Here is a 26,213-nt window from a genome sequence, read left to right on the forward strand (position 1 = left end):
TAACGTTGCGGCATAACGGCGAATATGCAAGCCTGCCAACCGCTCAGCAACATAGTCGGGCGTTATGAAGTTCGCCAAAGCCCTCACATCACCGATCCTATTGAGGGTCTGTGGTGGGAGGGACGCAACAAATTAAATGTGTGCCCCGCTTGCAATGTGTACCCACATGACATCAACCATCTCTTTAATTCTCTCCCCACATGACACCAACCATCTCTTTAATTGTAATGTGGAACCAACGCCTCTAACATCCCTCTCATTATGGTCCACACCTGTTGAAACTGCAGGTTTCCTTGGACTCCCATTAGAGGATATTGATGACAATTTGTGATCGGTCGCACCTATTGGATTGGGCGAAGCACTCGTACAACAACAACAACAAGGGTCAGTGGTATTGCAAAAAAATACCAAAAAATAAAGTAAATTAAGGATTTTTAAGTTTAATTTTAAAATAAAATAAATGCTTATATGTATTTACAAATATTGAACATTTTCCTTAAATTTTAAATTTTCCAGGTAAACTCCGCAATTACAAACGTATTCCTGCCACGATACGCCAGGTGAGAAAATAAAACACAAAACACGTCTTAACTGTGTGAAGCGAGCACGCTGCAATAAAAATTTGAGAAATAACGATTTAAAAAATAAAATAAACTGAAATAAATAAAGCGAGGTTCAATAAATGGCAGCAACAGCTGTTAAATTTCAATATAATCGATTAAAATTATCGCACGTAGGAAACGCAAAAAAAGGAAATATTTTCCGGAGTATGTTTGCTCACATTAATTTATATGCTGTGCTCTGCATACCCACACATGCAAAAGTAAATTCCTCTACGAACATTTTGTGCTCGCCAATAAAATGTGATATAGAAATTACAGCAAAGTAAACACACAGCAATAGCGGTAAAACACATAATAATAAAAAACTACTAACATACTACAACAAAAATAAGCAATAAATTTTGTTACCAGCTTAGCACGGTTGGAGCTCGTCGCTCAACACCTCACACAGCTCATTCACCATAAACGGCAGATAAGTACACACAATATGGCAGTACCCATCGAAGAAGGCGTGTTGAGCGCTCTGCGGGGCATAACAAGCAAAAACACACGTTTACCCAAACCGTTGCTCATAAAAATTTATGTGTCCAGTTTGAAAGAGGGTGAGTTTAAATGATTATTATTCTAATGTGGTTCTAACAAACATTCATATCATTTGATCTACATACATACATACATACATACATATGGACATAGACTTACGCAGATGATGAAATTTTTGTGATATAAAGGGTCTTTCAATAGGGGCCACTTCTATAACTATATCGCTTGCTTTCCCTTCAAAATCTCTACGCATTTTTTTAACACAGAACACAGTGCGAAAGCAATAAAAAGTAATATCAAATTCTGTATGTGTGTGTTTCCTATGGAAACGTATTTTCCACACTTCAATCATCACAAAATTTTGGCTATAGGTTCCTTCTATCAAGACAAAAGTTTGTCATATTTCAGAACTAAGAATTTTAAATAAACATTTTTTTTTTTTCAATTTCACGTGGGCCAGTGGGTGGTGCGACAGATGTTGTATGTCAGCAAAAGTTACTCATACGCCATGTATGTACTTAAGTGCAGAACTTTTATTTGGTCATAGCATTGAATTCAGAAAAAGTTAAAGTGATTGCATTGAGTGATTTAAAAGTTTTTATTACATTTAAGGATTCCATTGTAAAAACAGCTGCCTATATGAGATGATAGACAAAAATTGTGCAGCTAAAATATTTTGATTAAGTTATGAGATTTTGAGTATGAATTGTGTGTGACAAAATAAAATTTGAAAAATAAAGCAAAGAATGATAAATTAGAGGAATTAGGGATCTAAGAAAAAGGAAGGAGAGATATAGATGGTGTAAAAAATAAGAAGTAGAGATAAGGAAATTATGAGAAAAATTGGGAGATACATTTTGAAGAAGATCAATAAAATCGTATATGTGAACCGGTCTATGAAAAGGTGGCTTATGGCTCAAAAAATAAATTGCGAGGAACAGCTTTTAAAGATAAACAATGCATTTCTTCAGTTTCTTATGAGTTTTTCTTTTGCATTATGAACAGTCATGCCCAAAAGGCAAAGCACAAACCACATTCTGACCGATATTTTGGCTCCATTGCCATCGAAAAAAATGCAAAAAAAAATCTGAGGATGCTTCACCAGCCACCAAAGTGACATCGAAGGAACCAAAGACTTCATCGTCTTTCATTTGTGCTCTTCTTTCTCTACATTTTTAGTACACTTCTAAGCAAGTTAAGACTTTCTAGTTTTAACCACGTGAATGAGCGTCTCAAAGACTATCGAAACCAGAAAAAAGTGGAAAAAAAAATTTGATAGACCGGGTCACATATACTGATTGTTTGATTTTGAGCAACGCGTTAAAATTCACCTTTTTATTTAGATTAGTATCTGCCCAACCCGGATACCCTCCTAGTTTAATATGAAGATAAAGAGCAGTAAGTATCGTAACACCTACCATTCATCAAATCTTCAAATTTGGAAAGCGGTGATAACGGGCACTACTGAACACTGCAAATTTCTTTAAACAAAATTTTACATTTAGCTCAACAAATTTTTCAAACTCTGCACAACATTACTATGAACGAATGAAAGTTGTGTAATGGTGTGAGTAGTGAATCAACTGCCTTTCGTTTAATGAACTAATGAATTTTTTTGTTGCATGTGTTAATTGTTCCACTAGAAAATTCAAAGTTAAACGCAAAAGCATGTGTTGCCAACAAGAAAAACGAAAGCAAATGACATTTTACAACTTAACCCTTAACAGCTTTTTATTGATGCTGATTCAAAAAGTAACATATTTTGTTATTCAGATGACATCCTTTACGAGCACTCAAGTAACTGAACGAGGACTCCTGCTAAATTTTAAATGGCAAGAATAAGTGTACCGTAAGCCCGGAAGTCTTTTTAATTGTAAATCCAAATACTTCAGAATCAAAGTAGATGATCAAAGTAGTTTGTGCATGCGACAGATGTATAGTGAAGCCTTGCGCAACCATCGATAGCTAATAGATTATAATAATTAATTGAAGCCGAGATCCTTTTCCAATATACGGCATGCTGCTTTTTAATTTTTTCTAAAAGTTGCCACACAAACATATTTTCTTTCCACTTCGATCGATTTCTGCTGACACAGATGAAATTGCTGAGAAGCTTTGTATTTCAGAAATACACTTGAAGGCTTGCTGCCCTAGCGCAATAGGTATAATTTTTGGTATGTGTCGACTTAAATCCACAAACCTACTAGGTTTGAAAATACCGATATGATGTTGTTGTTGTTGTTTTAGCGATAAAGTTGCTCCCTGAAGGCTTTGGGGAGTGTTGTCGATGTGATGGTCCTTTGCCGGATACAGATCCGGTACGCTCCGGTAACACAGCACCATTAAGGTGCTAGCCCGACCATCTCGGGAATGATTTATTTGGCCACATTAAACCTTCAGGCCATCCCTCCCTCCCCACTCCCAAGTGCCATGAGGAGCTTGGGGTCGCCAGAGCCTCGTCTGTTAGTAAAACGGGATTCGCCGCGGATAGATGAGGTTGACAATTGGGTTTGGAGAAGCTGTATATTGCGCTGGCAACCTGAAGGGTTGCGCTATACAGCCCCTTGAATTTGGTATTTTAGCCGCCTCTTACGACAGGCATACCTACCGTGGGTATATTCTGACCCCCTAACCCGCTGGGGAATATGATCGGGCTTGGAACTTAGTGGTGCTAATTTTCGGAACGTATCAGGTCAATGTTCACCAAGGAAGCATCATAAACGGCAATACTCACAAAAAACGTCGCAGAGTGATTTTATCCCTACAGGCAGAAGAAGATGTACTTGCCAAATCTTTGCAGAGAACGACTCTGCTTATGTAAAATTGCCATAAATATTTTTTATGTTGCTCTTCCCGTCACTTTGTTTGGGAAACATTGCTCCACGGCGGTCACTGCGTTGAACATTATTTTTTAACCAAAGTTATAAAAAAAATGTCAGAGTGCTATTAACAAGTCAAGATGGTTAAATATATTTAATTGTTTTCATAAGCCTAGCATCCATACTAAAGATTTGTGATGTCATAATTTGTAAAATTTATCCCTATTGAAGAACCCGCTACATAAATCATTGGAGTGAAATCATGCTTAAATACCCCTTAATCGATTACCGCATAATACACAACATAATCTTTTATATTAAATTCCTATGTTAATTTATTTATAACTATTTAAGCCACATATTAACAAAAAAAAAATTTGGTTTTTTTATTTAATCTTCTTTCTTTTGCAGAATTTTGCCAGGAACGTCGTATGCTATTAGAATTAGTTGGGCCCGAGCTACAATCAATATACGATGATCGACAAATAGAGGTACGTAATTGAAGCCAAAATAATAGCAAACCTACAATTACTGTTAAAATGACAACTATATAATACATCATATGCAACCAGATATTGCTAACTTCTTTGCACAATTTTTCAAATCTAACTATTCCGCTGAATTAATTTCTTTGTCTAATAAATACCCGTATCAACTTAACTCACTTAACGCAATTAAGATTCCAACAATATCTCCAGAAGAGTTTTCCCATATTTAACGTCTTTGAAGAAAGCTTATAAATACGGTCCTGACCTAATTCCCACATGTTTTCTCAAAAAATGCGCTGAACGCATTTATCAGCTCCTAACTGATTTATTCAACATGTCCCTAAAACATGGTGTTTTTCCTGCTGCTTGGAATAAATCTTTTCTAATACCCCTACACAAAAACGGCAGTAGGTCATGTGTAGAAAATTATCGAGGAATTGCAAAATTGTCTGCCATCCCAAAGGTATTTGAAGCCATTGTTACCAATCAGCTAACATTTGTCATTTCTACGTTGATTATATATTCACAGCACGGGTTCTCTAAAGGAAAATCTACCATTGCCAACTTACTTGAATTCACAACTCTTGTTTCTAATGGATTTAGAGAAAATCTTCACACCGATGTTATTTACACTGATTTTAGTAAAGCATTTGAAAAAGTTTCCCACTACTTGCTTATCCACAAGCTTGATCGACTTGGCTCCAACCTGGTCTCACCCAGTGGAACGCAAAAAGTAATTTTTTAAAATACTCTTTCAGATGTCATTAATGTTCCCTCTGGCGTCCCACATGGTAGTCATCTCGGTCCAATTCTGTTCTTGCTATTTATTAATGATATCTTTACCACAATAAATTATTGTATGCTGATGATATAAAATTGTTTAGGTCCTATGCGTCTATTGAAAAACGACCATTGCTTCAAGTGGATTTAAACTGCTTAGTTGCTTGGTGCAACGCAAACTCAATGCCGCTGAACCTCAATAAATGTAAATTCATGTGCCTCTCTCGGAGATCTTTGCCAGCAGCCTTTTACGTAATTGATAATTTTTGTCTTGTATCAGTAAATTATTTTGTTGACTTTGGAGTCACGATGGATGCTAAACTTAGTTTCAATCTTCATATTATGACTACTGCCTATAAGGCTATAGGCGTTCTATCATTCGTGAAGAGATGGTCTAAAGAATTTAACGACCCTTATGTAACCAAAGCCCTTTTTACCACATTAGTTAGACCGATACTAGAATTCGGATCAATAGTCTGGAATCCATGCAAAGTCATGAATTGAGTCAATACAGAAGCAATTTTTACTTTTTTCTTTAAGGAATTTTCATTGGGACTCTGCGTATAATCTTCCGCCTTATACTAGTCGATTAAAGCTTATAAATCTTCCAACTCTCGCAAGGCGTAGAGAAATGCTAGGCGTATTATTTATGGCTAAACTACTGAATGGACTAATTTCTAGACCCTTTCTTTTGAACGAAGTAAAATTCAATGTCCCATCACGAGCGTCAAGACATTACAAACCTTTTCTTTTGAGGCAGTGCAGAACTAATTTCGAATTAAATGAACCTGTTCGGTGTTTGGGTCATAATTTTAACTCTCATTCGAATTCATTTGATATAACGGATTCACTTTTTTCTATAAGGAAAACTGTCCTATTCTATCTTAACTCGTAACAAAATAAAAATAAAAATTTAAAAAAATGAAAAACCTTAATATGCTAAAAGCGTAAATTTATTTAACAATTTACTATATGTATAATTTTCAACGGTAATGTATATAATCTGAGCATTTTTAGACCTCAACGCTTAACAAACCTCCGCCTATCGAGAACTCGGAAAAAACAATATCCGTGCATCATGCGGATGTGCCCCTCATGTCGGTTGAGCGGGCTTTGGAGGGTATTAATCCGTTGGGTTTATTATACTGCAATGACATGCAAAAAGGCCTGCCCACACTATACCTAACTGTGGCTCTAAGGCCCTGTTTTTCAGTACAAGTTCAACTCAGTTTTTTAGTTAAACTGCGATTAACCTTATACAGTAGTTTTTCAGTATACTTTAAGTGAAGTTTAAGCTGAGCTTAGACGGCCGATCTGGCAGGGTTAAACTCTAGTTAACCTATCAGTTATTCGCGTTCGTTCGAAATGGCGTCGAATATACCCAACAAGCATTTGGTCTTAAGTATCATTAGAGCTCATGTTGATAATTAGGCATACTTCTAAAATCTCAAGAGTTGTTTCGAAACAGTGGCTCAACTCGAGAATAATAGCGTACTCAAAAAAAGAGGGAATTTTTTACAAAACAATAAATGCTATTAATTCCCAACTTGTGGTTCTCTACCTGTACTCGAATGTAAGATTCCATGCCACAGTATATTCACGAAAATGAAATAAAATATTTATAATTTACAATTTTTGTTGTTGTTTTCAATTAAGAAAAATATATTATAACAATAATAATAATAAAATAATTATTGTTAGGCCTTGAGCTCGATATTAACTCGCGATATTACAAATCAGTAGGCCGATATAACAACAAAAATTGTTAATACATCCCAGAGCACGGGGAAAAAGTGTCAATAAAATATGACACTATGGCATCATCGCCATAAACAAAGTCCAATTTTCACAACTATTCTGTAACAGATGTCGCAGTGCTGTGAATATCAATTGGCAAGAACCAGAATTGAAGTAGGAATAATGAAGACAAACAAAAAAAACCGCTGTGATGGCTGAATGGTTATAGCAGCGGCGCCTAAACGTTGCCGATGAAGGAATTTAGCAGTTCCCGAAATGGATCTATACAACGAGCTTTGGCAGTTGTCTAAATTTTTTCTTTCTTCTATTCTGATTTAAAAATTTTTCAATTAAGAAAAATATATTATAACAATAATAATGATAAAATAATTATTGTTAGACCTTGAGCTCGATATTAACTCGCGATATTTATAATTTATTTTTGATTAAACACGCTTGATTACTGCTACCAACCAGGTGTTTATTTCTCACAGTGAACAGCTGTTAGTTTTGGTGTTACCTCCTTGGAGACTTTGTTTTCAACTCCACCTCAACTCGATATCCAATGTAGGATATCAACTGGAGAAATGTGTTGAATATTCATTTAAGAACTGTGCATTTCTCAAAATCTCTGAAAGGTCGGAAAATAATTTAAAAATGACGTCTTAAGGAAGGTTTCGACATTGGAGATTCAAGAACTATACATTTTACAAAATTTCTTAAATGTTCGGTAGTGATTGGAGAGTGAAGATGGATAACAACTAGAGATATATCTGATTTAAGAATATTTAAGTAATGATATTACCTCCGCAACTAGATGTATATCGCTGGAGAAATTTCTTTTCCATGTTTGTTGGGTAAACAGAATACAGCTGTTGCCGTATCTACAAATTATCTAGATAATAAAACACCAATGTTGCCTACCCCAAAGGCGCCCTTAAACTGTGACTGAAAAACTGCATAGTAGTTTACCTGGAGTTTAAATTTGACTAGAGTTTAAGCTTAGCTTAACCAACTACCGGAAAACCGGGCCTAAATAACTCACCACTTTTTTGTGAAGTAAATAACTCACCACTTTTTTGCGCATCTGAGTTCATTCACCATTCGATTGGTGACAGCAATTGAGAAATATTTCTTGTAGGGCTGCCATATTATTGCGACGCCTTTATACAGTTCCAGCAGGAAAAGAAGATTTCTACAAACTAACTATAAGTTGGTTAGGTTTAGGTTTAAGAAGACGCACGGTTGTTGTTGTGTTAACAGTGTTTCTCCACTAATGGGTGCGACCACTCACAAATTGTCATCTTACTGAAGTCCAAGGAAACTGGTAGGCAGTTTCAACAGAAGCAGACCATAGGAAAACTGGTGTTAGAAGCGTAGGTTACACATTACAATTTAAAAAAGATGGTTGGTGTCATGCGTGGACACATCGCATGCAGAACATACATTACGTGCATCGGGATTGATTCTGGACAAGTCGGAGTTCAACTTGTTACAGTATCCAGAACAAAGTTGGGCCAGCGTGACTCGTGTCTCCCTTGGTAGAGTGTTTTCTTCTTCTGCAAGAATAGGATATTGTATATTGATAAGAAAAGATCATTCGGCTCGTCCTGGCGCAAGCGTTTACCCATTCTGTGTGAATTTGCCTTAGCTTCTGCTTATCTGTTTCAAACGGCTGTATTAACAGGTGCCGGATCTCGTTATAGTGCTAATGGAGATGTTTCCTTTATCCCCACGAAGGTGGGTCTAGATAAAGCAGGTTTGTGACAATTTAGCAAAATCTGACTGTTCAGCGTTTTTGTTGTGCTCTTTTATGTTGAGCTCTTTGGACTCACTATGTAGTTGATGTTCAGGGATCATAAGGAGACGTCCTGTGACAGTTTGATTGCAGCATTTTGACAGGTATTCAGCCTTTTCCAATATGCGTTTTTAATACCAGGCGACCAAACTGGTGACGCATAGCACATGAGCGGCCGGCCAATTGCTTTGTACATGGTTAGCAATGGCAAGCGACGTAAGGAGGATTTTATAGCTTTCCGTGGCATGTGCCTTGAAGGAGAGAGTATTGTCGAGTTTTGGCCATAAGATCTCTGTGTTATTGACAGCCTAAGATGGTAGCATAACATCAGTGATGTGAACATCCAATAATTGCGCCATCTGTTCCTTCCACGTCGTAAAGAGAGTGGCAGTGCATTTTGTAGGTGATAAAGTCAGGTTGCGCGAGGTGAAGAACTAGTAAGAACTAGTAAGGCAGAAAGTAATTTATCAATGGAAGGGCCAGACCTCGTTGACATACTCGTGCACTGGTAAGCAAAAGTCAGCAAATTTGTCCCCTAGAGCTGGCGATCAAAATAAGAAATTTACTAGCGGCTAGCCAGCATTCGCTAATTACTGCGAATCTGCAATTCAACACCAACTTGCAGACGCATGACGATTCGTATTAATGTCCAGCAATCACAACAACTTCCTCGAATCGTGGAAGTGAATTCATGCAGATATCGTATTTCGAACATCTGTAAATTCCATAACATCATCACAAGCCAGTCACAGCGTGGCGTGCCTGGCACTCTTCGCAGCGGCGATACCAGCAGCGACTGCGACGGTGGCGGCTGAAGGTTAGGATTAAAAATCGAGTAGTTTGTAAGTTTAGTTTAGTTTTGAAACTCACCGAAAAAGCAAGTGCTTTCGGTAATAAAAAATAAATTATCCACTTTAAACTTCGAGTTATTAATTGATATTTTGTAATTAGCATAAGAAATGATTGTAACTCCTTCTGGTGTGGAAGAGATCTTTGATATGTAGAAATTAAACATAAGCGGGGATAGGACGCCACCCTGCGTTACCCCTTTTTAATTCTCCTGGGCTTTGAGTTTTCATTGCTTAAATGAACTAACGCTTGCCGATCATTGAGATAATTAGCGGTCTATGTCTTGGAGTACCATATCGTGGTTGACTGTGTCAAAAGCCTTTGACAGGTCGAGTGCCACAAGCACCATCGTGTGATGGGAATTTTCCTGAAAAGACGCACGGTAGGCCTACGGATTGTGTGAAGCCTTGTTCAGTCATGTACAATTCTGACGAATCTTATGTGAGCTCCTCTTCGTGCTCTTAAATGCTGCTTTTAAGTCGACAGTTATATAGTGCCATGCCGATTGTCTTATCGTGGCTATAATCCAGAATTTGGCACATTACAGTTACAACAAAATTTTCTATTTAGATTGCAATTATTTGATTACATTAAATTACAATGTTAGCACGCATTTTGTATTAATTTCAGATTGAAATCGTCGATATGCACTTTGCCACTGGGCCCTTACAAATCACGCAAATCGAACAGGATCCATATATACTCAAAGATTACCTACACGAAATTGAGACATGCTATAATAATTCGAAAAGTGTTTTCTTTCTTGTAAGTAAGAGCCAATAAATTTTTATTTTTCTCTCTTACAGATTTTCGCACTAACACTAAATATAACATATGCTACAACAATATAAATTAATTAATAAATCAACACTTTTATTTTGTTGTTGTAAATTTATAGGCGCTTATCGGTGATAACATTGGTCCCATGCCACTACCAACACACATCGATGAAGATATATTTACAGCTATATTGGCAGTGGCGTTAACGAGTGATGACGAGCGAAAATTGTTACAAAAATGGTATACAAACGGTAAAATAGCAAAAACAATACGACACATTAACAGTACATGCAGTGAAAATAATCAATATGTACTCAAGAAGGACTATCGGTGAGTGATATGTATACTAGGGCGGGTCGATTTAAAAATCGATCATTGCTCTGTGAAAATCGTATTCTAGGGATCAAAATAAGAAACTTTGCCGAAGGAACCATACCTCTAAAACGAATTCTGACATCCCCCCCTTTGGGTCGAACTTTTGGGTAGAGGCAATTTCAATTCTACCTGCTGTGTCTTGTGGTGGCTTAAAAAAAAACAACACAAGCAATTTTACGATCTGCAATTGTGTCACAGTGATACCTTCATTTTTTAAAACGGTTGAATAAAAAACCCACACAACTATTTTTACGACATGCAAATGCATCACAGTGATGCCTTGGTTTTAAAACGCTAATTTCTAATAATTTTTTTTAATTTCTTTTCTATTACTAAGTTAAATTCATTTTAGAGATATTTAGAGGTATGGTTCCTTCGTTTTAGAGGTATGGTTCCTTCGGCAAAGTTTCTTATTTTGATCCCTGGAATATGATTTTCATAGAGCAATGGGCGATTTTTTTGCCTCCCCACAAATCGACCCGGCCTAATGTATACCCATAATAACTAAGCTCTGCATACATATGCATAAAGGGATATGTTTTTGTGGTAGTATAAGGATTGTAATTGAATTTTAATGGGAATATAAGTGTATAGATATTAAACTTAAGAGAAGTACGCACATGCACACGTGGAATGAAATTTTCTGACCCATATCATACTGTACCGAAATACTAAACTTAAAGACCCAAACACAATGGACTTTTGAGTCGTTTTGGCGTTGGCGCCACAATGAAATAACGCGCGTAGAAAGCTTCCCAGCCGCAATGAGGGCAAAAAAAATTACATTTTGATTTTTGTCGTGATCAAGGCGAATCCATACCAGTTGGTGGCAAAGCGAATTCAATCTATTCGCCGTGCAGAAGAATATCAAGTCAAACGAAATTTGGAATTGATTAACTGACATATTAAAGTACAAGGCACTGTTTGGAAAATAATCAAGAAGAAGCCAAGGCGAATCCATACCAGGTGGTGGTAAACCGAATTCCACAAATTCGCCGTGCAGGAGAATGTCAAGTCAAAAAAAAAATTAAATGATTTCGATCAATTGACATATTGTAGTACAAGGCATTGTATGGAAAGAAGCAATCAGCTGTTGGGATAACAACACCTGGTACTGAATTCGCCTTGGAAGATGTAATCAGCTGTTGGAATAACAACGCCTGGTACTGAATTCGCCTTGGAAGAAGTAATCAGCTGTTGGAATAACAACGCCTGGTACTGAATTCGCCTTGGTCATGATGAAATGAAAATAACAAATTTATAAACAAAGATGTTATTTCAAATTAAACAATAGAGATTAGAAATTAAAACGGCTGTTTAAAAATTTTTATATATATATATATATATTATATTTATATGTACACTCACTGAAACTTATTTAAATTGAAAAAAAAAAATATTTTAAATGTTTAAAAAACTTGATGCAACCCTTAATGAATAAACTTTAAAGTGGAATCTTCTTAGTGCAACAATATTTTTGAAATATCTTTTGGTGCAAATTTGTTAGTGTAAATTTGAGTACCATACCGGAGTGCTTCGGTTTCATATGGAAGGGCTTCTTCTTTGCACTTTCATATGAAATTCAGGCACTTTCATATGAATCGAATTTATAGATATGTGACGGTATATGGGAGTACTATGATTTTTTTTTTTTTTTTTTTTTATATTCAAAGTGTAAATTTGTATCTGTGCTTTATTCTTCAGGGCAAAACAAAAACAAAAGTGCTTTAAGTGTATATGTGTTGAGCAGCTCTGGAATTGGATATACTATTTCATAATTTGGAGACTCCACAAAAACCAATTGAAAATACAAGCGAGTTTTCGTGTATGTTTTTTTTGTTGCTTTAGCTCTGCATTTGCGATAAAGAACATAGCTTTTAAGATGTGTGTGTGTTCAAAGTCAGCTATTATAGCAAAGCAGTCGCTAAAACTACGCAAAAATCGATTGTGATTGGGCCTTAAGTCAACAAAAATGTTTGTGAAAATAGAAAAGTCCCTCTAAATTCTATAATTTAAGTTTTTCATTTTGTTGCCCAGGGATCGAAAACATGATCTCTCCCATGTGAGACAACTTGCCTAGAGACATATAAATTATTCGCACTCAACATAGAAGACTTAGGATTTTTCTTAATCAAAATGGAGCTGGTTTGAGAATAGTATAAGTTTTTTTTTAAATCTGTTAATTGGCATTCCTTGGACTTTGTCGTGCTAAAATTATTAGTTGTTATATGAAAGATCGCCAGTAAAATCGGGATGTATATTAAGAAGAAACAAAAGCGAAACTTACATACAAAAATATGCATGAAAGGACGGAACAAAAAAGGGAAGCAAACACGGGCCTTTTTTCCGTAAAATAAGGAAGCATCAATTCATACAATAAAACGGTGACTTGTAATTTTTTTCATAATATTAAGATATATTAGATCATTTAATTCAAACTGTACTAATCATCTTATTCGACGCCATTTTTTGGGGTTTTTTCAGGTTTACTTCTAAGTTACTTCGGGACTCTTTAGGATAATTTTGACCTTCTAGGTCATAACGACCTCCCACCCCCTAGATCCATCAGAAGCTCGGGGTCGCCAGAGCCTCGACTGTTAATGAAACAGGATTCGCCACGGATAGGTGAGGTTGACAATTTTGTTTGGAGAAGCTATATATTGCACTGACAACCTGTAAGGGTTGCGCTGCACAACCCCTTGAATCTGGTGATAGGGACTAGAAAAATGTGCCCTCTCTGGAACACCTTCTTCCTACAGATAGTAAAGTTCAAGCATGCTGTTATACGGTTAGCCTAAATGTAGACCAGACTTTGTGCGACGTTAGATTTGGCAAAATCTATACCTTAGTGAGCGATCCCGAAAATGTGCGAGAGCTTCTTTACCGACCCTCTCTCTGGGCAGTGCTTTCAGCTCAGAGTATTTCTTTTTCTCCATAAGTAAGCAACTGCGTCGCGATTTTAGCATCTTTTGGGTTGCATAAGCAATCAAAAAGTAGCCAGCTTGATACCAGCTTGATGTACCCTATATTGAAGGCAATTTATTCTGACGGTCAAGCAGCCCCCCTCCGACCAGGCACGTATGGAATGTATTGTAACGAATTTACTGCAAATCCTCTTATTTGCAATCTTCTACTAAGTTCGAATCACTAAACTGTTGAACAAATAACTCCAATATTTAATAATGCAAAATGGTCTTTATTAAAGTACTTCACAATAACACTCAAACTAATTTTTAAAATAATACTGCTATTGCTCGCTAGATAGCGTCTTAATCGAAACTGAATTCCAGCGTATCTACATTTGCTGCCTTATATACTCCCTGATTTCAACGTTCGCATCTTCTAGGCGATTCCATAATCTACTAGTTACCACCAGCTCTCAAACTTCTCAGCTGTAACTACAATTGCACGATTTTATAGCTTCTCTCATTGCATACTTTCAGGAGTATCTCAGATATATGCATGTGTTTGTGCATTGACTCTCCGCTGCTCGTATACGTACATGGTACATATGTGTAGACGCAATTATTGTTTCGTTTATGTAGATACATAATGATTGGTCTATGGATGTGCATGATATCACTGTTTAGCATCGGCTTAGAGATAGCAGGACCCCTTAGTTTTGCTAATATTCGTAACATTATGAACAAGCACTTTATTGACTGTCTAACGGTATTTGATTTTGTTGATGTCGGACACATTCTGCGCTACAACAGACGTACAATGGGGCTCTAGCTCATTCAATTGTATTAGATCGGACCAGCCGTCCTAAATGTGTTCCTTTACTTCTTTCTAGGTCAACCACTCTAACCTAACCTAAAATAGAATGGAAAAAAGTCAGTTGGCATAGGATTTACATGTAATTGTCTCTTTATTAAAAAAATACTTGTTTTACTACATAGGGCCACTCTTTAATAATATTGTCCAACTTATTTTTACTTACATACATACCTACATTGCCACGCAATAAAACTCAAATTAAGCTTTCATAAATCAATAAAACACGATGGCTTGCTATTATAGCTTTCAATTTGCCATCAATGACAAACCACAGAATTTATCCGCTCACTGGATTCAATACTAACGGTAATAATGTTATTGACCCTCATTGGACACAAATTCGTTACCAGTTAATCTTTACAGCAGCGATTTTCAGTTGTAAACTAAATTCTTATCGACACTATGCTTCATTCTTCCCGATTTCAGGGAACTTCGGGTGGGAGAAAGTCTGATGGCACGTTAGCCAATGATTTTCATGATCTTGCAGTAAGGAACTTCAAGGTGTCGAAAAAACAAAAACCAAACCAGAAATCAATCAAAGTAGACCTCTATCTAACCACAACACAGCATGCGTACACCAAAGGCAAGTCGGTAGACACCGCATTGCATAGGGTGGTAATAAGCATAGAGAAATCCCTGGAATATAAGGAGTATGCTCTAGGAGTCTTCTTGGACATTGCCGGGGCTTTCAATAATGTTTCTAAATGGGCGATTATGGATGGTCTTAATTACATTAAAGTACATCCCGCCTTAATCAAATGGATGGCAGCATGTTAAATTGCAGGAAGACTACATCACAATAGGAATTGTACGAGGTCACGAAATCAGTGGACAAGGGCACGCCGCAGAGAGGGGTGCTATCACCGTCTGCTGTGGACGCTGGTCATCAACCAACTGCTCAGGCGATTCGATGAGGGACCCGTAAAACTTACGGCTTATGCAGATGACGTTGCAATTGTCATAAGTGAAAAGCGCCTTCCAACGATTAGTGCTTTGATGGATCGGGCGCTTCGGGATATTCATACCTGGGCATCTAATGTCGGGTTAAAAGTGAATGCGGAGAAGACTGATATGGTATTGTTTCAAAGAGGTACAAGGTCCCAAATTGGACCAGGCCTAAGTTAGGAGTGGTGACCTTAGAGGAGAAGCCTTGCACAAAATATCTAGGAATCATCCTAGACAGTAAGCTGTCATGGAAGCTCAACGTGGAGGAGAGGGTGAAGAAGGCTTCAACGGCACTTTATGCATGTAAAAGAATGCTGGGGTGTACGTGGGGCTTATCGCCCTCTCTTTCTTATTGGGTTTTTACAGAGGTTGCAAGCCCTGTTATATACTATAGAGTTCTTGTTTGGTGGAAAGCCACACAAAAAACAACATACCTCAAAAAATTAGAAGGGGTATGCAGACTATCGATGCTTAGCATTACGGGAGCCCTGGAAACAACCCCGACGGCTGCACTGTATGCCATTCTGCACATTTCACCTGTAGACCTGGTAGCAAAGAACATAGCATTAACAACTGCAACCAGGCTCGGTGCCTCGGGGCAGCTTGAGCGCCGACCATATGGCCATAGTAGTATAGCGTCAAGACGAACAGACTACCTGATTCCCTATCTGCACTTCGAGGGAGATCTTAAGGCCACAATAGAGGTGGACAGTTGGCGCAAGGTTGCGCAAATGACGGACGAGGCGATACATGTGTACATAGATGGTTCCAAAGTAGTGGAAGGTGTAGGGTCTGCGGTATACTGTGCTAATCCGGAAACTAGCAGATCCTACGGGCTGCCGGATTACTTTAGCGTTTTCCAAGCGGAAATATTTGCCGTAACCATAGCAGTAGAAACCCTGGAACCCAGTCAAGCAGCAATTAAGGCAATAATCTCGCATAGCACAGCATCCAAATGCGTGTTAGAATGTAAGCAGTCTCTGGAGAGAATCGAGACAGGGAGAAGCATACATCTATATAGGGTCCCAGGGCATATGGGAATAGATGGGAATGAAAAAGCGGACGGCATAGCTAAAAAGGGTGCATCCCTGGAAGCTTGCTCCGTAGGCGTTCCAATTAGACTGGGCGAGATTAAACGAAGGCGAGATGTGTACATGATCGACCAAGCGGGAAAGGCGTGGGTTCAAGCGCGGGACTGTAAAGTGTCGAAGTTTACGTGTAGGTCTTACAACCTTAGACTAACAAAGTTGCTTCTATCATTAAAAAGAGAGGACTCTAGACTCATGACGGGTATTCTGACTGGACACTGCCTTCTGGCGCCACATGCTTTTAAATTAGGCTTGGTCAGTGATAGCAGATGTAGGAAGTGCGGGTTGGAGGAGGAATCGATCGAGGACGTTCTTTGATCGTGCACTGCACTTGCTAGGCTAAGACTCCAGCTATTAGAAGTGATACAGCTGTCAGATCTAAAAGCAGCAAGTGGCTTAAGTCCAAGGAAGTTTCTAGTATTTGCCAAGAGGACGAAGTTATTTTATAACATAGGTCCTGGTTTTTGTTAGGGTTTTTCAGTTTGGTCGTTAAAACAAACTTCTGGTAACACTACGGACTCAATCAGTCTATGTGAGGTCCGCAGCGTGCTGCTGAAAACTTGAATGGCAAAACTAAGTAGGTGGGCACGCAGATGTGGCCTTGGGCTAAATCAAGAGAGGATGGATCTGCCACTCTTCATGAATAAGTATTACCCATCTATCTTTGGACTACGGCTGGTGTCTAGAGCTAACAATTGCAACTAGAAAGCATGCATCGTGGAGCGGCTACAAAAGGCCTGCATCCATTTCTATGCTCGTAAATAGATGCTTGGTGAGAAAAGAATTTGGACCAAAGAGGCTCTATGAGAAAGTGGAGCGATCCCTTCTGCTGTGTGATAGCGCATCTTAGTAAGAATCATAAAGCTCAGCACACTTCAAATTTTGGTGCCAATGGCCCTTGTCGCATTTGCCCCCTAGTGACTCAAGACCCCATCTTAAGCGTGCCTCCGAAATAAATGCACATATTATGATCGTCTGCATAAATCGCACTGAGACGATACGCAGAGAATCTTAGTGCTAGAATAATACTCACAAAGGGCATGGCAGTATCCCAAATTGACTCCTTTCGGGAAAATTTAATTCCGTAACAGATTTTTATTCTCGCAAAATTTAGTTTGAGTAGGTATTACTGAAAGAGGGGTATAGTTCAAGCCAATCATGACATAAAAATCTACACCAACAGCTGGAGGATGGGCTCTGGTGTGTTGGCTGTAATCTATTATCTGCACGATAATGGCAACAGGTTCCGGGCCACCCATTGCGAACCTTGCAATATAATTAGGGGTAATCTTATTAGTATCTCTAGTTTCATTGTCTTACGAAACCCGACATTGTGACAGACCAAATACTTGGCTACCTTATTCACAACGTGGTCCAAACAAATGTTGACCATATTGGACTCCCACATCGATGGCATAACGCTACTGTCTTACATGCAAAAATACTGGCTGTTACGTTTCATCAGGATCTACATTTTAGGAAGAATGAGTAAAATTCAGAGCCTCAAAAAAATCCTCAAATCTCTTGCCGGCAGCACTTGGAGTAGAGATGAAGAAACGCTCATTACCACTTACAAAGCAATTTGCCGGCAGTTTGCGTGCTGCACGTCCCCAATTTGGTCGGCGAGCCTAAGGGATACACACTGGAAGAAACTATAGGCCTGTCAAAACACCGCTCCCAGGACTGCCACGGGCTGTCTTCTTATGTCCCCAGAACACCATCTACACTGTGAAGCGAAAGCGCTCTTCACAAGAGCGAGAAATGAAATTATTGAAGAGGCCACGCCTTCCACGGACTTAAGAAGTCATCTCCGTAAGCATTTTTGGTGTATACGGCACCTTAGAATAAAAGCACGAGAAGGTCCTCAGTGATACTGATAATCTGAACAATGTAATACATATCCATAACCAGCCCCGACATACCCGATGTATGGCAAGCTTTTATTGTCTCCCCACAAGACACCAGCCAAATTTTTAATTACAATGTGAAATCAGCGCTTCAATACCCCTTTCTCTCTTATCCAGACCTATTGAAAATACAAGCTTCCTCGAAATCCCGTTAGAGGATATTGATGACAATTTGTTTGTGGGCACAACTATTGGATGGAGCGAAGCACTGCTACAACAACAAAAATAAGAACAACGTAACTACCAAATAGATGAATTTCTATGTAAATGCGCGGCTATAACTGCAACACGTCTAAGATCCTTCGGAAGTCAGTTTTTGGAAAATGTTGGGTTGATTATCGGAAAAAGGAAATATTCTTGATTTTATAAATAATTCGGGCTGATTGTAAATAACCTATGAAGCAATTACTTGGTTCAGACGAGTTTTATGATATCAACACGGTTTTTCGTTGGCAGCTTAGGCGATCTGTAAGGCAGCTATTATATCTACCTATGTGTCATTCTTCCTAGCCTTCTTAGCTAAAAAAAGGTCTGACTATTGAGTTTTCTCTCAAAAATTCTCGAGCGAAGTTTGCTACCAAACTTTTTTTCACCTTTGAATTTTCGTCAAAGCGAATTTACCTTGAAACTCTTTTGCATAATTCGCCAATGAGCTTTATTCAAAAGTTTGTTTACCACTGACCAGCAAATTGAAAATTCCCTAGGGTTTTCTCGGAGTATTCCATGAAATTCCCAGATCATTTGGCTCAAATTTTCGTTCGTACAATTTCCACATTCGTATTTGGTCGCAAATTGGCATTCGCCTTGATATTTACTACGACTTTCAGGTCGCTTGGAAACTCACCTGCACAACTTTCCTTTGTTTTTCATCAATATAAAATTCTTCCCCTCACACAAAGGTTAAAGTATAAAATACACATACCTATGCCAAATTTGTTCTACCTATTCAGTTATAAATAAGTAATTTAATTTCATTTCGATATATTGGCTTTTAGTCGACTAAATAATGTGAAATAAATTCATCTAATGGGCGTGAAATACATTTAGGCAACAATAAAAGTACGTGTAACAAATAGCCTTAAGCTACTGTGCATAATATATAAATTTGTACTTTAACGGTACTTTATCAATAGCTCTGGCCGACAGGATACAGTGTGGGCTTGTTTTTTGAGGTTTTCTCACAAAATTTGTATTTATACTCAGCGTGCTTTGCACACAGAGTATATTAACTTTGATTGGATAACGGTTGGTTGTACAGGTATAAAGGAATCTAGATAGATATAGACTTCCATATATCAAAATCATCAGTATCGAAAAAAAATTTGATTGAGACATGTCCGTTCGTCCGTCCGTCCGTCCGTTAGCACGATAACTTGAGTAAATATTGACCATATTTGGTACAATAGCTTATTTGGACCCAGCATAGATTGGTATTGAGAATGAGCGAAATCGGATGATAACCACGCCCACTTTTTATATATATAACATTTTGGAAAACACAAAAAACCTGATAATTGACCATATTTGGTACAATAGCTTATTTGGACCCAGCATAGATTGGTATTGAGAATGAGCGAAATCGGATGATAACCACGCCCACTTTTTATATATATAACATTTTGGAAAACACAAAAAACCTGATAATTTTGTAAATATACACCTAGAATGTTGAAATTTGCCATGTGGACTGATATTGAGACTCTTGATAAAAATTTGGAAACATTTTTCAAAATGGGCGTGGCACCGCCCACTTATGATAAAATCAATTTTACAAATATTATTAATCATAAATCATAAATCGTTAAACCTATCGTAACAAAATTCGGCAGAGAGGTTGCCTTTACTATAAGGAATGCTTTGGAGAAAAATTAACGAAATCCGAAAAGGACCACCGCCCACTTTTATATAAAAGATTTTTAAAGGGGTCGTGGACGAATAAAATAAGCTATATCTTTGCAAAAAAGAGCTTTATATCAATGGTATTTTATTTCCCAAGTGGATTTATAACAATAAATAGGAAAAACTTCAAATTAAAAAAAATGGGTGTGGCACCGCCCCTTTTATGACTAAGCAATTTTCTTTGTTTCGGGAGCCATAACTAGACGAAAAATTAACGGATCGTTATAAAACTTCAAATTTAAAAAAATGGGCGTGGCACCGCCCCTTTTATGACTAAGCAATTTTCTATGTTTCGGAAGCCATAACTCGAAGAAAAATTAACGGATCATAATAAAATTTGGTACAAAAGTTTTCCCTATAACAGGAAATATTTCTAGGGAAAATGGACGAGATCGGTTAAATACCACGCCCACTTTTATATAAAAGATTTTTAAAAGGGTCTTGGACGAATAAAATAAGCTATATCTTAGCGAAAAAGAGCTTTATATCTATAGAATTTTACGTTCTAAATTGAATTATAACATTAAATTGGAAAACATTAAAATTTTTGAAAATGGGTGTGGCACCGCCCCTTTTATGACTAAGCAATTTTCTATGTTTCGCGAGCCATAACTCGAAGAAAAATTAACGGATCGTAATAAAATTTGGACAAAAGTTTTCCCTGTAGCAGGAAATATTTCCAGGGAAAATGGACGGGATCGGTTAAAGACCACGGCAGCTTAGATATAAAACAAGTTTAAAAGGGTCGTAGACTAGAATAATAAGCTATATCTTAACGAAAAATAGTTTTGAATCAATGATATTTCACTAATCAAGTTTTATTTTAAGAGGAAATGGAGGGACATTTTTTTTAAACGGGCGGTGCCACGTGTTTTGTAGAAAAGTAATTTATCTGAAATGAGATGTACAATCGAAGCTCACGCTGAGTATATAATGTTCGGTTACACCCGAACTTAGACACCTTTACTTGTTTTATTTTATTTTTATTTTTTTCAAATGGATGTATTTGAGGACGTTCCGAGCCTCTAAACATTTTTATGAATTAGACTGATCATTAAAAGCGAATGCAACAAGAATGATGTGTGAAGGCTACAATGAGTTGGAGGAGAAGCAGGACGCCTATATAGGAAAAAAAATCAGATTCAGAAAGACGTGAGTGCGAGAAATTTGAGCCACCAGGAATAACACCAGAAAATGTCACCGAAAAATTTGGTGATAGATGGAAGGTTTCAAGTGCAGGGCAAACTTCTGTAAGAATAAAAACTGTGAACTGATAAACAACAGGGAAGATCATGAGCCCTATCCCGCAATCTATGATGATGGAATTAATGTTACCTCCCCCGACTATGACAATGACGATATATGCTTTACGTGAGTACCTGTCAGTGGAAGACTCAACCCCACGGTGTTAGACAAGGATTTAATTGCATGATCAGTGGCCCAACTATCGGCTCCATGTTGACTTCTTCAAGACTTCTTAGCCAAATGTTGGTACCAACTTAGCTCGTAATCGTTTGCTTCAATCACAAGTTCTCACCGTGGTATAATATGGATTCTATCAAACTCCCGCCATTTTAAGGACAATAGCATCCGGTTGTAAGACAGCTTGATTCCACAAACCATTCTATTCTATGCACAAGTATTTCGCAGTAAAATGTTCTGATCTTAACGCTCATCAGATACATGATACAATTCCACGATTTTGCTACAAGTATTAGGGGATGTGAAAACCCCGTTCTGAGCACCAGGAAATTCCTGCATCACAATTTAGGGATGAGATTACAACCTGACCAACACATCTGATAGAAATGCACAATCACTGTGAAAAAATACTTCGGTGTATCTTAGATACATCTTCATTTATCACAATTACTAATCACGTTCGCTCAATTATCAGATGATGTGTTCATCATGGCCTAACGAAGTTTGAAAAAGAAGGGTGGGCACTAACAAGCTCTTACAACTATCAATAATTATCCACAACGATAAAACATTCATGTTACTTTAGTTCATCCAACTTTATCAACATTTCCCTCTTCCAATTTTTATACTTCCATATTTATTTATTCAAGTTTTATACTTCTGTAATTCTCAACAATCATGGGACGTGATCAACCGTTTCTTTGACTTACCGCAGAAGAGTCTTTGAATTATATGTACACAGAACAGAATGAGTAGTGAGGCAGTTTACCCACATGGAAAGACCACGAGTAAACTCCAACTATACGCCAACTTTCCATCTAAGAAGACCGCATTTTTCCGAAGAGAATGCTTTATTTTCGAAGGCTGAATCGACCGCATTACTCGGAAAATAATACTTTATTGCCAACTCCAACGAAGAAAAGACTGCATAACTTCATTCAGTATGTTTTATTGTCAACTTCCATGAAAGTGAATCCATCGTATTAAGGACAAACCAAAGGAATCCAAAATATGACATGAAACCCCAACCCCCATTCATCCGAATTCTCAAGGTAGGAGCCAAAACCTGAATACAAGCATCACTCTATACATTGCATCAGTTTACGACTAGGCTGTCCTAATCTCCGCGCTAGCGCCGGTTAGCCTTTTATTTCGTAACTTTGACGGTTATGGTTAGTTAGCATAGAATAAGTGATCAACATAAACTGATTTAACCAACAGTACAGAGACCTGTGGTATTATGATCGCCTTTTACGATCGGTATGCCTACGGCGGGTAAATTCTTGGCCCTCCCCCGACTATGACAAGAGAGAGCATCAATAACCAATTTCAAAACAATGAGACCGTAGGCGCTGCAAAACTATTCAAATACGTCAGCGCCCAGTTGGTAAGGCCCATGCATTACACTGAAAGAAATTGTGCTAGTAAAATCAAGTTCTGTTGCTCTTGACTTAACGGAGATTCGGTGAAATTGATCGAATTATGGTTAATTCGAACGAGTTCTTTGTCAAACGAACAAATTTGTTTAGTCATTTCAGCAGAAGAGAAATTTTCGCTCTTAAGTTAACGAAATTCTCTAAGATTGACAGATTCCTGGTCAATCTAACTGATTTTTCTGTTAACATAACTAATCTTACAGGTCATTTCAACGGCGATCAACTGTCAATACATGAGCAAATTTCAAAGAGAATTTTACGCTCACTGCGCTCTCTACTTTGTATTTATGACGATGATGCCACTTGTAAAAAAAAAACACCAAAATAAGAAACTCATCAAATCGAAAAATCACACAAAATGGGAAAACATCAAAAAACTAGTTTTTCAGTTATCAATACAAAACAAAAAACACTTTTTTGAATTTACTGTGCAAAAATTATGAGATACCGGGGCACCTATGTATCGGGTACAATTTTGCAACTTCTCGTCAAAGAGTAATGCAAAATTGCGCCCTCTTGTTGCAAAAGTTTTGCTTGACCGAACAGGTTTTTTCCAAAGTTAGTAATATTTGGTTCAAGTTTTTACGAATTTTCACTCACGCGAACGAATCTAATAAGATAATAGAAAAAACATCCTTTTTGTTCGAAACAATCAAGTATAGCAACTACATGCGAGAGAAGAAATTGAGAATGAGCTGAGCTGCAACTGAAAGAATTGAGAATCAGTATTTTCATTTCTATAAATATTCATATGTATGTATATGTAGCAAGCATGCGTATTTATGTATTCACATATTTACGTATTTATATGGCGGCCGCCGTGGTATGATGGTAGCGTGCTCCGCCTACCACACCGAAGACCCTGGGTTCACACCCCGGGCAAAGCAACATCAAAATTTTAGAAACAAGGTTTTTCAATTAGAAGAAAATTGTCTAAGCGGGTTCGCCCCTCGGCAGTGTTCGGCAAGCACTCCGAGTGTATTTGTGCCATGAAATGCTCTCAGTGAAAACTCAGATGCCTTGCAGCTGTCGTTCGGAGTCGGCATAAAACAAGTAGGTCCCGTCCCGCCAGTTTGTAAGAAAAATTAAAAAGGAGCACGACGCAAATTGGAAGGGAAGTTCGGCCTAAAATCTCTTCGGAGGTTATCGCGCCTTACATTTATTTACACATTTATATGGCAACATAGGTACTTTCATGCAAAGCTGTCGCAATAACTTTTTTTGTTCATTTGACTACTAAAACGGTCAATTACGAATCAATGATTTCTGCGCAGCTGATTCAACATCTTGTTGCGATGGATAAAAATTGACAGAAATTTCGGTTGAATTGACCCGTATTTCGGTTGATTTTACCAATCTTTATCTTTCAGTGTAGCTTTTGTGCAAAACATTGTCTGATGAGTGCATGCCCTACGAATGAAATCTTAGTGTACTTTGACCAATCCTCAAGAAGAAGGGGGATCCTGCAAACTGTGCAAACTATCACAGAACTAGCCTTCTTAATATCGCAGTTTCAGTCGTGGTAAAACTACCATCCATCAGATATTCACTATGCGCCAAATCTTTGAAGAAAACTTCACAAAAAACAGCATTGGCACACATCATCTCTTCGTCGATTTTATAGCTGCTTTCGACAGAATGAAAAGGAGCTGCCTATATTCCACTATGTCTGCACATGGTTTCCCCGCAAAACTTATACGGCTGTGCGAAATAAAATTGAGGAATATTATCATATCAGTCAGTACTGGGAAGGAATTTTCCGAACTGTTGGAAACTAAATGAGATTTCAGACAGGATGGCCCGCTATCGCGAGGTTTCTTTAATTTGATGAAAAATAATTCAAACTGCAGCGCCTAACCGCTCTTAAACAATATTCTATAAAAGTGTGGCATTATTGGCGTATGCTTATGACATTGATATCAGCACCTTGAACACCCGCGCTGCAAGTTCTTCTTACTCCTAGCTGAACAAAAATGCGGAAAAGATGGGTATCAGGATAAAAGGAAGTACCAACTGTCATCAAGCAATGGGTCAGCGCACTTGCGTCATGGCAACCACGCCATTATTGGTAGCCACAGTCTCCATATATATTAAAGGATTTCGTAAATCGGCCGTCGTGGTGTTGTGGTAGCGTGTTCTCTCACTGAAGGTTCTGGGATCAAGCCCTGGGCAAAATAGCAGCGAAAATTTTGAAATAAGTGTTTTTAATTAGAAAAAAGTGCTCTCGGCAAACGAGGATAATGCTCCAAAATCCATTTATCGTAGCCGTCCTGCTATGTGGTGCCGAAGCAAGGATCATGGGAACATCAAAGGAGGCGGATCTGTACTATTGGCGACGGAAAGTTCCGAAGAAGATTTAATGGTGATATAAACGAGCTCTATGTAGACGTCATTTTAGTCCCGCGTATTAAAACTCTGCTTCCGCGCTGGTAGGGCCATGTTAAGCGAGTTAAAGATGTTGCTCCGGCTAACCCACCTATGGAAGCAGAAGAAGTTGGCGTCCGCCTCTGTACTGGAAGGACCAATGGTTGCCTTTTTATATCTCTTCTCATGTCTTTTAATAAAATTATCGCCTGGGTATAGATATAAATTACATATTTACGTAATTCTTTAGGTAAGGTTAGGTTGTAGTGCCGAAAATTATGAAAGTTGTGTCCGCTAGAAGGGGCAGGAAAGTTCTTATAACTCTATATGTCATACCTTCAAATTGACACTTAGTTACAATTAATACAAAATGTCTTGTCTTATATGACAATAGTGATGTATTACACTCTTAGAACGGCACAGGCTAGCTTAGGGGAATAAAGCCTCAAACACGTTTACGGACCGTAATAGTAGATTAATATCTAGTTATAACATAAGAAGGTGGTCTAACTTCAGGAACCACGTGCTTATTCCTTATAGGACTAATTCTTTCTTACATGGACTCACAGCTTGTTTGCAGGACTTAAACCATTTGGCTGGCATTCCCGGGCACTTCTACGCAACTTCCAGTAGGGTAGAA

General features: G+C 37.9%; 1 protein-coding gene across 14 annotated transcripts in view; it reads left to right on the top strand.

Annotated features, from left to right (window-relative positions):
* LOC137245527 (protein qui-1) overlaps positions 1-26,213 on the top strand; it is a 304,290-nt gene that overhangs the window by 171,346 nt on the left and 106,731 nt on the right. For all 14 annotated transcript variants that reach the window (XR_010951337.1, XR_010951338.1, XM_067776347.1 and 11 more), the window contains 4 exons: positions 517-1,165; positions 4,337-4,416; positions 10,208-10,342; positions 10,476-10,687. Coding sequence is in view for 12 of the 14 variants with exons in the window: in XM_067776347.1 (XP_067632448.1) it covers positions 1,051-1,165; positions 4,337-4,416; positions 10,208-10,342; positions 10,476-10,687 (542 nt within the window). In the remaining 2 variants the exon portion in view is untranslated. The remainder of the gene's footprint in view (positions 1-516; positions 1,166-4,336; positions 4,417-10,207; positions 10,343-10,475; positions 10,688-26,213) is intronic.

Source organism: Eurosta solidaginis, chromosome 3 (assembly GCF_040869045.1).
Source record: "Eurosta solidaginis isolate ZX-2024a chromosome 3, ASM4086904v1, whole genome shotgun sequence".
NCBI lineage: Eukaryota > Metazoa > Arthropoda > Insecta > Diptera > Tephritidae > Eurosta > Eurosta solidaginis.